Raw genomic sequence first — 12537 nt, 5'->3', positions numbered from 1 at the left:
TCTCTAGGAGGAGACAGGTAGCGTAGGACTGAGTTGGCATTTAGAAATCTCGCTCCGGTGTAATGTGAGGAATGAATGGGAGAGAGTCCCATCCTGCGGACAAGAGACCAAGTAGAAAGGTGATGTAGTAATCAAAGGCCGAGCTTGACCTAGGCCAACAGTGGCATAGCTACATGAAGTCCAAGGAAGCAACTTGTACAGATGGGTTTTCCAACACCTTCTATAAGCGGAAGCTCCTTCTAAGCTAAAATGGCTACTCTTTTTTAAGTGATCTTACCAAAACTAATTTTAATTTAATGTCACATCTGTACCTAATTATAACTCTGATCTGTGATTATTTTTAATAGTCATGACTAAGTATTAGATATGCTTTTGCCAATACGAATTTAGATCAATTATTCATGCTGAACATAATCGAATCATCCATCTTTCTTCCATTATGCTACATTTATTTCTGTGAAAAGAAGAGTAGAGAAAAGATGGAAACAAAGAAAAAGATTGTTGGTTCCTCCAGTTGTCTTTGGATACACCACAAAACCCTAAAGAACAAAAGTACCAAAGCCCTCATTCAAGCTTAACAAGAGAAATTTACTCAAGTTTAGAGCTTTGTTCTTTCAAGTCAAGATAAATGCCACATGGGCAGCCACTGACAACCAAGAATTCCTTCTCTGTCTTTCTACCTTCTAGTTTTTTGGGGTATCTCAGTGAAAGCACTTTCCCTGCCACATGACGCATCACCAGAACCTTAAACTATTCATTTCTTAGAACTAAGCCCCCAAGCCGAGGGAAAAAGCAAATAATCCTTATGCCATCACCACCACCACCCGAAACTCTGATTATAACTCCCCAGCACCAATGGAAACCAGAATTTCACTCTCAACCAAGTGGAAAGGGAGGAAACCTGAAGGTCAATCTATGGTCTATGGTCTGAGAAACAGTGCTTTATAGGCAGCATGTATCACTACCTTCCTAAGATTCAACACCACCTGCTGTATTAGGCTCTTGTTCATTTATTTGTTTACTGTCTTTCTTTACTAAAGTGTAAGATCCATGAAAACAGGGTCTCCGTCTTGTTGACTGGTGCAAATTAACCACCAGCACCTACAAGAAGGCACAGTGTGCAGGTGTTCAATTACTATCTGTTGAGCACTGAACAGAAATGACACTCAAGCAGTTGAGAATTAACCCTCAGAAGAAAACCTCCTGTCAGTCTCCTGTTGCAACATCTCTAATAAACCTATCTTGCCTAGAGGATAAAGTGCCACAAAACCAAGTACAAAAGCCCCTTCAAAATCTGGCCCTGCCTGCTTTTCCAGACTCATCTGCTACAACCTCCACGCACTCACAAAATCCCACCTCCAAACACCAATATACCCACAACTCCACCTCCCGTGATACTAAGTTGCTAGCTACTCTCAGAACACGCTCTTTCACTCGTGCGAGCCTCGTAAAACAACTTTCCCACTTCCCGGAAAATCTTATTTCCTCTTATCTCTCATTCGTCCTCTAAGGCCCAATTTCAATGCCTCCACCACACAGCCTCCAGACACTCCCTGGACAATTTCTTACTCCCTCCTCTGTGTGCCCACATATACTATAATACAAGTACGTATGAGCTTTTATCATTCTGTAACGTATTTATTTATTTAACGTTCGTCTATTCCCCACCATCCTAAAGTTCTGGAGGTCAAGAACCGTATTAAGCAGATTTCGCAAGCGCCTAGCCCAGTGCCTAGTTTAAAGGAGGCTGCGGGCAAAGGTGCCAGGCGAGTCCATCCCTTTTAGCAACGGCCCCATCCTGCCCCTGTGGCCCCAGAGCCGTCCCTCCCTAACCCTTGACCTGCAGGTCGATTTCCCCGAGACCGTAGCGGGGGAAGGGCGGGATTCGGCCTGGAGCAGCAGCGCCGGCCCCGCGGGCACGGCAAGCAGGTGACGGCAGGGCGGGGCCCAGGTCACAGGTTCCGGCCGTACCTGCCTCACGTTGGCCGGCAACTTGCTCCAGGGGTAGTTGTGCCGGATGTGGAACTCCACGTCTATATTCATGATGCCGGGAGCCCGGGCCGGCAGCGGCGACCGCAGCTGGAACGACACCTCCCGCCTGCCCGCCCTCGGCCTGTCGGGGAGCCCGCGGGAGGCCTCGCGCCTCACACTGCGGAGAGCCGGGGCTGCCCCATGGCCAGGGCTCCCGACAGCTCCGCGCTGCCGGGCCACGGGGCACAGGAGCAGCGGTGACCCGCGCCAGGAGCGCCTCTGCAGCTCCAAGTTTCTTCCTAGTTTCGGCCCGCCGGAAATGGCTTTGGACTTGCGTCACTTCCGCCCACTGGCGCGAGGCCGGAGGGGCGGGGCGCCGAGAGGCCTCCTGCCCCGCCCCCTGCCCTCTGTGGGGCGGGGCGAGAAGGTGGTAAGGAAAAAGTAAGGAGTAACCGCCCCCTACCCACGTGCTTGGCTCAGGCTGTCAGTCTCCGGATGAATTGAGATACATTCCTGGGTCTGCATTGCCATCGGATGTCTTCATTTCCCCAGTGTGTGAACCCAGGTAGCTCCCGTTTCAGGCACAGGGGTAAGCTGTCTGAGAATGATGGGCTTGGGGAGGGAGTCATAGCTGGCTTCAAATAATGAAAGAGCGGTGAGCTCCTCCCCACCCCATTGCCAGCCCTGAGGAATCTCTTCAATCAATGAATGGTGTTGGGAAAACTGGACAGCCGCATGCAAAAGAATGAAACTGGACCACTAGTTTACATCATACACAAAAACAAATTCAACGTTGATTAAAGACTGCTAGACGCGAAACCATAAGACATGGGCAGTAAGGTTTTTGACATCAGTCTTAGCAGTATTTTTTTTGGACCAGTCTCTTCAGGCAAGGGCAGGAGAAGCTAAAATAAACTAATGGGATTACATCAAACTAAAAGCTTCTGCACAGCAAAGGAAACCATCAACAAAACTAAAAGGCAGCCTACTGAATGGGAGGAGATATTTGCAAATCATACATCCAATAAAGGGTTAATGTCCAAACTATATAAAGAACTTATACAACTTCGTATTTTTTAAAAAATCTGATTAAAAAATGGGCAGAGGACTTGAATAGACGTTTTTCCAAAGAAGGCATACACATGGCCAACAGGCACATGAAAAAAGGCCCAGTACCACTAATCATCAGGGAAATGCAAATCAAAACCACAATGAGATATCAATGCACATCTATCAGATTGGCTTTTATCAAAAAGACAATAACAAGTGTTAGTGAGGATGTGGAGGAAAAGGAGCCCTAGCTTGTGGGAATGTAAATTGTTGCGGCCACAGTGGAAAACAATATGGAGGTTCCTCAAAGAATTAAAAACGGAACTACCGTGCAATCCAGCAATTTCGGGGTATTTATCTGAAGAAAATAACAGCACTAATTCAAAGAGATACATACATCCCAATGTTCACTGCAGCATTATTTACAACAGCCCACATATGGAATATTACTCAGCCATAAAAAGAAGGAAATCTTACCATTTGTGACAACATGGATGGAGTTAGAGGGTACTGTAATTACCTAATAATAAGTTAGAGAAAGACAAATGCCATATGATTTCACTTGTATGTGAAATCTAAAAACAAAACAAATGAACAAATAAGACAAAACAGAATCAGACTCATAGGTCCAGGTAACTGTTGTTACCAGAAGGAGGAAGTTGGTGGGGGCAGGCAAATTAGATGAAGGAGATTAAAAGTTAGAAACTTACAGTCAGAAAATAAGTAAATCAGGGATATAATGCACAGCATATGGAATATTGTCAACAATATCGTAATAACTTTGTATTGTGACAATGGTAACTAGATTTATTATCATTTTGTAATGTATAAAAATATTGAATCACTATGTTGTGCCCCTGAAACTCATAAGCTATTGTATGTCAATTATGCTTCAATAGAAAACATTTAATCTAATTATAATTACATTAAAACTTCTTAACTTTCTATTCTTACAGCCCACAACCATTGTTAGAAACATGCAAAATAAAGAGAGAGAGAGAGAGAGAGAGAGAGAGAAATTACCTACTCTTAAAGTCTTCTAAAATGTCCAGATTTCTTCATGTGCACATTATTGGGAACTCCTCATGGGTACGACAAGTAATGCTAAACATAAATCCCCATATTCTTTAATTATGAAAATTAACTTATAACATAGCACATGTAATCAATATATTTAAATGCTATAAACTTTAGTTAAGTCTTCTGAGAAATTTGATCTCTTGCAATCAGTGGGAAAATATTGTAAGAAAGCAAGAGTTCAGAAATAACAACATTTATTTTGAAACAAACCCAGATCTATTCCCTATTTTAAAATGCAAATGTGGGGGCGCCTGGGTGGCGCAGTCGATTGGGCGTCCGACTTCAGCCAGGTCACGATCTCGCGCTCCGTGAGTTCGAGCCCCGCGTCAGGCTCTGGGCTGATGGCTCAGAGCCTGGAGCCTGTTTCCCATTCTGTGTCTCCCTCTCTCTCTGCCCCTCCCCCGTTCATGCTCTGTTTCTCTCTGTCCCAAAAATAAATAAACGTTGAAAAAAAATTAAAAAAAAAAATAAAATGCAAATGTGAAAAATCCCACAGCATCAGACCCCCTTCTCCCACCAGTCAGTGAAGCTGAGGACAGGTAATCTGGCTCAGAGGGAACATAGACTCTCCCATGGACCACACTCCTGACTCTTTCCTACCACCTCTGTCATGGAGACTATCAGTTGTGAAAATATCCCACTTGCACTGTATTTATTTTGGAGTGGAGAAATATTTCTGTATTATTATGTGTTGAAACTTGAAAAGACAAGAAAAACACTGAAAGACTCAGCTGTCCATCCTCTCTTGCATTTTACACTTTAGAAACATGAAGACATTTGCCATTGCCTAAATATGCCAAATACGATAACCCCTCTCTTGTGTGCTTCCTCCTACTTTATTTACGTTGAAAACTTCTCATCCTGACACTGTTAACAGAGTACTAAAGAATCAAGAGGCAAGGTTGGAGAAGCAGGAAGGGGCAAGAAAAATGTGGGACCATTTTTCTCTATGTTAGGGAGTTTCTAGGATTTTCCTCTGCAAATGTTGGACAGCAACTGGGAGTTACAAGTCTGTTTTAGAGAGAGGCAAAGTCATAGAGCCTGTGAACGATTTATATTCTATATTTATCTATAATATCGGAAATGACACATTTCTGCCATCTGAAGTCAGTCTGCGTTTTGAACATGTCTGGTGTGGAAATGAACATTCCACACAATTAAAACGCTGAACTATTGTAATAGTTAAAGTGCCCACTAGGGGCTGATCTCACACAACATTTCTATACCTAAAACCTGCAAATTCTTCACTTCCTTTTTTATTGACTTTTATCCAAACCAATCTCTCAGGCCTGAAAGTCCTTTAAGTTTTTCATTTACTGGAGCTTTTCTCCCATATCTGATAGCACCAAATGTTGTCAGTTCTTCCTTGGAAATTGATGCAGTGAGGACTGTGGGGCAGTGGTCCAACTGAGGTTTGCACAATCTCAAGGGCACCCCTGAGCCTCAAGTTTTCTGCTTCTTGGTAGCCCAGGGAGACAAGAAAATCCATCAGCTACAAAGCATGGTTTATCCTTAATTGAAAGTATTTTCATGGTATCCATGATGAGGAGTAAAATTACATTTTGAGTGAATGGGATTTGTGAATTCTACCATTGGTATTAAATTATTTTATTTATTTATCTATTTATTTATTTATCATCGATCTATTTTTGAGAGAAAGCACAAGCACTTGTAAGTTTGGGGGGGGGGCGGTCAGAGAAAGAGGGAGAGAGAGAATCCCAAGCAGGCCCCACACCGTCAGTGCAGAGCCCAATGCAGGTGCAAACTCACAAACTGTGAGATCATGAGCCGAAATCAAGAGTCTGAGGCTTAACTGACTGAGCCACCCAGATGCCCCTCAACTGTATCTTTTTAAAAAGGTAGCGCTCGCTGGAAAAATAAAGAGGTCGAAGGGAGGAAGTTATGAAAGCCTATGAAAGTGAGAAGCCATCTGGAGAGCTCTTCTCATTTTTTGTCCCCTTTACTTCATCAAATAAGTTCATTTATGTATGTGGGTAAGATATGGAATGAAAGTTTTTAATGCCAGATTTTGTGTTTTTTTCAATGAAGGGAAGGGAGTAGTCTTAGGAGCATGAGAATGACCTGAGAAGTGTTTAAAATTACCAATGTCCGGGCCTCACACCAGATCAATCCTATCAGAATTCCTCAGTTGGAGCCCAAATGATTCAACGTACAGCAAAGGTTGGTAACCACTTATCAGGGCCTTTCGGGCTTCGGGTAATCAATAAGCAATTTGTTGAATTTATAAAATGAGGAGATGAACAAAGATGACATCTAACGCGCATTCTAACTCTACAACACAATAATTCCATGACCAGCCAAAATAATTTACTTTGCATATGCAAAAAAAATTCTCCCAGTCTGCCCCAGGCTTTTTTGTAAACAAATACACACAAGCATCTGTTCCACATTCATATAGACTAAGGACATAATTTCTCTTGATAATGTTGGGAGAGCCCTGAGAGAAATAAAGAATTACACACTCTTGGACTAATGGAAATTATCTGAGTTTGTGTTACACCTGGGTCCATCTCAGATAGTTTTAGTTTATTTGGGTGTATTGTCACAGTGGCTTAGAACTTGGCTGAAATGAAGTATTTTTTGTTTCCTTTTACATTATGTCATCCAAATTTTATACCTTTAGCAACATGTAATCTCTTGACTGTCTAACAAGAAATAAGAGTTTATGTACTAGTGTAAACTGTGATCAGGGATTAAATTCACATATAGCGGAACTGCTTCATGACCCCTATTAGTGAGATTTGAGTGAGAGATAGATACCTTCTTGGGTACATCTACAACTGATCCCAGAACAATGTAAATCATCTATTTCTTGGCCCAGGTCTTTGTAAACATTTGTTCTCTCACTTTGCAGAAATGTGGAATTCTCTTTTCTTTTAGAATTTGTGAAGATATAGTTAAATGTGGTTAGTGACATGTCTTCTTAGACTTGGTATAGATTTAATGCATAATGATTTTCTTTTTCTTTCTTTCTCTCTCTTTTTTTTTTAATAGGAAGCCAACTGAACCATGTACCCGGTAAAAGGTAAAAGGTAGGCCCAAGAAAGCAAACGTCAGGGAAAAAAATCAATTAAAAGGCCAACATCATCCATTTGCCTTTGAGAAGATAAGGATTACTACAAAGAAAGGGAAAGAGAGAGTCAAGGTTCACCATTGGAAATAAAAAGTAGGATTTTTGAGTGAGCAAGACAGTAGTAGTCTTGGAAGCTAGGCTTGGTTGAGAAAGGTTTTTTTTTTTTGTTTTTTTTTTGTTTTTGTTTTTTTTTTTCCAACGTTTATTTATTTTTGAGACAGAGAGAGACAGAGCATGAACGGGGGAGGGGCAGGGAGAGAGGGAGACACAGAATCGGAAACAGGCTCCAGGCTCCGAGCCATCAGCCCAGAGCCTGACGCGGGGCTCGAACTCACGGACCGCGAGATCGTGACCTGGCTGAAGTCGGACGCTCAACCGACTGCGCCACCCAGGCGCCCCTGAGAAAGGTTTTTTAAGTTATTTTAGTTCCCACTGGCATATCTTGAGGAAAAACAGAAGGGGAAGATGAAATCTTCAAGGTAGAGTATTTCCGGAATAGTCACCCCACCCCCTCCCCCTCCCACCCCAGGGAGATGACTGGACTTCAACAGAAAGAGGTTGATTTAAGAGCATCTTAATTAGTAGATTTAAGGCCCCACTCCCCACCCCTAACACTACCCAGTGGGGTGAGGATGTGAAGATAATAAAACCCATCTTCAAAAATAAAACAGCTACATTTTCGTTGTCTGTAAAGTCACATGTGAACATTTTCACCTCCCAAACACCTGCCAGCTTTAATCTGAGCCGTGGTTTACTTTCTGCACATGGAGGATAAGAGGGAGCAAGGCTGAGCTGGAGGGACTGTCCCTCACTATCTGCCTTCCAAGATAGTATCAGTAGCCACATATTAGGATCCCAGGTAGTAAACAACAGCAGGGTTTGTCAAGAGGGGAAGTATGGCAGGTTCCATGGGCCACTGAGAAAGTGGGATGGCTAAGAAGGCCCAAACTGTGACTTACCAAGGGCCTGTATCTAAGGGAACTATGAGAGTCCTTTGAGGGATTAAGTTCCTGTGGCAGACAGGTTGTCCAGGCAGACAACCCTGACCGGGGCTAAAAGAGTATAGAGGGCAAGATTGCTTCATGGATTCGATCAACGAAATTAACATGAAAGACTGCAATTAATTCCCGAGTGTGAAAGAAACACAGAGCAAACAACAATTGGGACTAAAGAAAATCCCAGAGGAAAATCTCTCACTCTGTACATCAGGGAGAAGGATGGGAAGATTCTCCGCCTGGATCTCACCACCCTCCTGATTCTTGCAGCCCAACAAGAGAAATAGAGTTAGTAATTGATTTTTGTCCCAATGCCAAATATTGATTTCCGATTCTGGAGAAGTATTAATTTAACAAAAGGATACATTCTTTCAAGAAAAATTTGCCAAGTGCTTTCTATGTGCGAAGAACTATGGTAACTATTTGGGAATAGAGATGAATAAAGCATGATCCTCTCCCTTAAGTGATTTACAGTTTTGTAGGGTTGAGAATCCAGGTTCTTAATTTGATGAAACCAAAGTAGAATACAATGATGAGTATAAGACAATAAAGGGTCTAGTGGAAGAAAGTGGCTCTTCTGATTAAGGATTCTGGAGGCAATCACAGAGGAGGTAGTGTTTTTGCCTGAAGAGATCCTAAGGGATTGGAGGGGAAGGTGTTTGGGCTGGCAAGAATTGGTATGGAAGATGCCATGGAGGCCAGAACACGCTAAAATAAAAAGGATTGAGTGATGCTCTTGTTAGACCCTGGTGACCAGAAAACCTCACTTGAGGGAAGAGCTGTCTTTCTTTAGCTCTTCAGTGTTTTATGCTATATTAATATATCACGATCGTAATATTGATCTTTGTATTGAAAATACTAATAAACAAAAAAAACACAAAAACTCAATAAATAAATAAGTAAAATGCTAATAAACAAATGGACCTAGTTTATAATCTGTCCTATTTTTACAGAGAACCCCCCCCCCAAAGAATTTCTAACACCCAGTCAAAGAAAGAAATGTGTAAAGAGATTGAGATCACTTGTAGTTTCCTGCCAAGTATAATGCCATTGGATTCTAGAAAAATAAGAAGCTGGCTGTTCATTTTGTAAGTAAAACACATAGGTTTATCACATACGGCATTAAAAGGATGATAACTGGTACAAGCTGGTACTGCATATTTCTGATATGAGAAGGTAGACACACCTGCAAATAACAAATAATGACATGATATCGTGCAACAACACCCAGGAGAACATACCAGAACTGCTTAGTCACCTCATTTCATCCTATGGGTATTATCTCCTCACTGGGATACCTCAGAATTCTCAAGACCAGAAGTTCTCAACCAGGGGGCAATTTTTGCCCCCAGGAAAGATCTGGCAATTTCTGGTTGTCACAACTGGAGAAGATGCTACTGACATTTGGTGGGTAGAATGCTGGAATGCTTTCCTAAAATCCATAGGTGAGCCCCTCCCCCATACACACACAGAAAGAATTATCTGGCCCCAAATGTCAATAATGTCAACATTGAGAACTGTCCCCTAGACTACAAACCACTTGGAACAAAAACGAGTACTCTAGGGGCACCTGGGTGGCAACGTTTTTTTGTGTTCCACATAAGATCATCTCGTGTGCTCCACTGGGAGACGTTCCATTCTTCGAGAGCCAACCCCTCTCTAGCAGACTTTTATCATTCATTTGACTGTTGAATGTCTAAACATTACGGATCTTACTTGGAGGCAGAGCCCGCCTCCCATCAGAGGAGCTATAAATGCCAAATATTCTCCTTCTCAGCTGCCTTTGCAGCTAAGGTGTGAGCATGAGCCTTCAGCTTCAACATTCAGACGTGCTCCTGTCTGGGCCTGAGTCAGCAGCTGGTGACCAAAAGAAGAAGGCATGGGGTCCATGGGCTCAGTCTCAACAACATGAGCTCTCATGGCTCCAGGTGCATCCAGCCCTGGGAGGTTAAGGTGGCAGAAATGTTCTCACTACTTCAAGTGACCCAGTAGCAAGTGAATGCCCAGAATTGCAGACTTAAATGCTAGAAGAACTTCAAGACGAATGTGGAAGAGAAACGTGAGCCCAGTCAGGGGGTAGTGAGGACCCTGTCAGCCTGAACATCTGCACTTCACCTAACGAAGGCACCTGCTGATCAGATCCATGTGGGGATACAAACCCTGTGCTATCTGGTCTGATTTTTCAAGGGAAACAGGAATTTAGAGTTTTGTGTGAATCTGATGGGCAACCCATTCAAATTAGACAATAACCCATGGTGTGGGCAATACTGATGGGGACATGCCTATCAGTCAGCTTCATTTGTCAGGCCACCGTATGCAAACTCCAGGGTATTCCTAAATGCTCTCACCTCTTACTGTGTCCTCAGTGGAAGATTTAACTGAGAGAGCAGTTAAAGCAGCCTGTCTCTACTCCTGCAAAATTAGTAATAATACTATTAATTATAAACATTATTAAGTAGCAGTAACAATAATAAATAATCAATATTAGTAAGACTTCAGAACTTCCAGATTTTTTTGCTAGCATTCCAAGGAGAAACTTTAGTCCCTGAATATAACACAATTCCATGTCTCTGTACTTTTGCTCGTGTTGTTTCATCCTCCTTTATTAACCCCACTTTGCCCGATGATACCCTACTTTTCCTTCTAAACTCTGTTCAAGGGTTACCTCCATCTGGAGGCCTTCCCTGATTTCCTCTCCCTTTCCTTCCTCCCCTACTCGTTCACCTTAGGTTAGGTCCCCCCATAGCACCAAGGGATAGGATAATATTCCAGACCTTTAAAAGACAATGTCTTAGCCCCAATTCTATAGCAAACAGGTGAATACAGTGCATGCTAACACTTTATTGGGAGTACAATCCCAGGGCACTGAGAGTACAAGAGAAACAACATAAGGCAGGAAAGGCCAGAAAGCAAATATAAGGAACTGTGTTCCTTCAACAGGCCCACAGCTTCTCGAGGAAACACAGTGAGTTGCTTAGTCCTGTGTGATGCCTCTCAAGAAGCAATATGAAACGACTGTACCTCAAAACAGTCACTGTGGGGCAAAGCGGTGAAGAATCTCTTGGCTCCTTCCTGTCTTCAGCCTCCCATTGGTCAAAAGCGGAACCAGGAAATAGTGACTCTCCCAAGCCAGGAGTGTTGGAGCTTGCTGGGGCTGGGGCTGGGGCTGGGCGGGGCTGGGGCAGGGCCCGCCCAAGGGCACTGGGGCTGCAGTGAGTGCCTTGCATGCTGTCCACTTCCTAGCAGGTTGCAGGCACCATGGGCCAGCACAACATCACCTCCTCCAAGACCATGCTGGTGTTTCTCAACCTCATCTTCTGGGGGGGGGTGGAGGGGCAGCTGGCATTTTATGCTACACGGGAAGCTATGTCTTTATCACCTCCAAGGACTACAACCGGACCGTTTCTTTGAAGATGTGAACTCTCTCATCCCCGCCGTAGTGATCATAGCTGTAGGAGCCCTGCTCCTCATTATTGGGATCATTGGCTCGCGGGTCACGATCCGAGAAAGCCATGCAGACTCGCCACGTTTGTCATCAACCTACTCTTGGTTTTGTCACAGAAGTTGTTGTAGTGGTTTGGGGATACGTTTACAGAACAAAGGTGAAAAATGAGGTTGACTGCAGCATTCAGAAAGTGTATATAAGGCCTACAGTGGAACCAACCCCAGTGACACTAGCCGGGCTGCTGATCACGTACAGAGATAGCTGCACTCTTGTGGAATTCACAACTATTCAGACTGGGACAATCCAGACCGGTTCAAGGAAACCAAAAACCAGAGTGTCCCTCTTAGCTGTGCAGAGAGACCACCAGCAGCTCCAACGGTCTGGCCCACCGATCCGACCTTTACGCCGAGGGATGTGAGGCTCTAGTTGCGAAGGAGCTACGAGAAATCGTGATGCGTATCATCTGGGTCGTGCGGGCATTTGCAGCTATTCAGCTGCTGGGCGTGCTGTGTGCATGCGTCAGATTGTGCAGGACGAGTAGAGATCCTGCTTCTGAGCTCCCCATCACCGGCGAAACCTCTGCCTGGTGCAAAGTGCAAGCCTGAGCTTTTAAGTCTTGTTGTTCTGATTTGGAAGGTGAATTGAGCAGGTCTACTGCTGTTGGCCTCCTGAGTTCATTTAGTTAAAGCTCACGCACACAGGTGTTGGACAGATCAGCATGGCTCTACATGTGCCCACCTACCCCCCCCAACACCACCTATGACTTTCTTTCCCCCTATTATAGCTGACTCTCCATGTCCCTAAGTTTTTTTGGTTTTTTTTTGTTTTTTTTTTGCTTTTTTAACCTGAATTTTTTTTTATTATATGAAATTTATTGTCAAATTAGTTTCCATACAACACCC

General features: G+C 43.5%; 1 protein-coding gene and 1 pseudogene across 1 annotated transcript in view; one reads left to right on the top strand and one right to left on the bottom strand.

Annotated features, from left to right (window-relative positions):
* FAM91A1 (family with sequence similarity 91 member A1) overlaps positions 1-2263 on the bottom strand; it is a 44559-nt gene extending 42296 nt beyond the window's left edge. The window contains exon 1 of the mRNA XM_047074154.1: positions 1972-2263. Within this exon, the coding sequence (XP_046930110.1) occupies positions 1972-2043 (72 nt within the window). The 5' untranslated portion in view covers positions 2044-2263. The remainder of the gene's footprint in view (positions 1-1971) is intronic.
* A 9185-nt stretch (positions 2264-11448) lies between these two features.
* On the top strand, positions 11449-12240 carry LOC124507562 (tetraspanin-3-like; annotated as a pseudogene).
* The last annotated feature ends 297 nt before the right edge of the window (positions 12241-12537 follow it).

The sequence above is a fragment of the Lynx rufus genome, unplaced genomic scaffold (genome assembly GCF_022079265.1).
Source record: "Lynx rufus isolate CCGP_SWC_20201006 ecotype Redwood Valley unplaced genomic scaffold, mLynRuf1.p SCAF_12, whole genome shotgun sequence".
Classification (NCBI taxonomy): Eukaryota; Metazoa; Chordata; class Mammalia; order Carnivora; family Felidae; genus Lynx; species Lynx rufus.
Note: the sequence above shows the minus strand (reverse complement) of the source record. Positions and strands in the feature narration are given on the sequence as shown.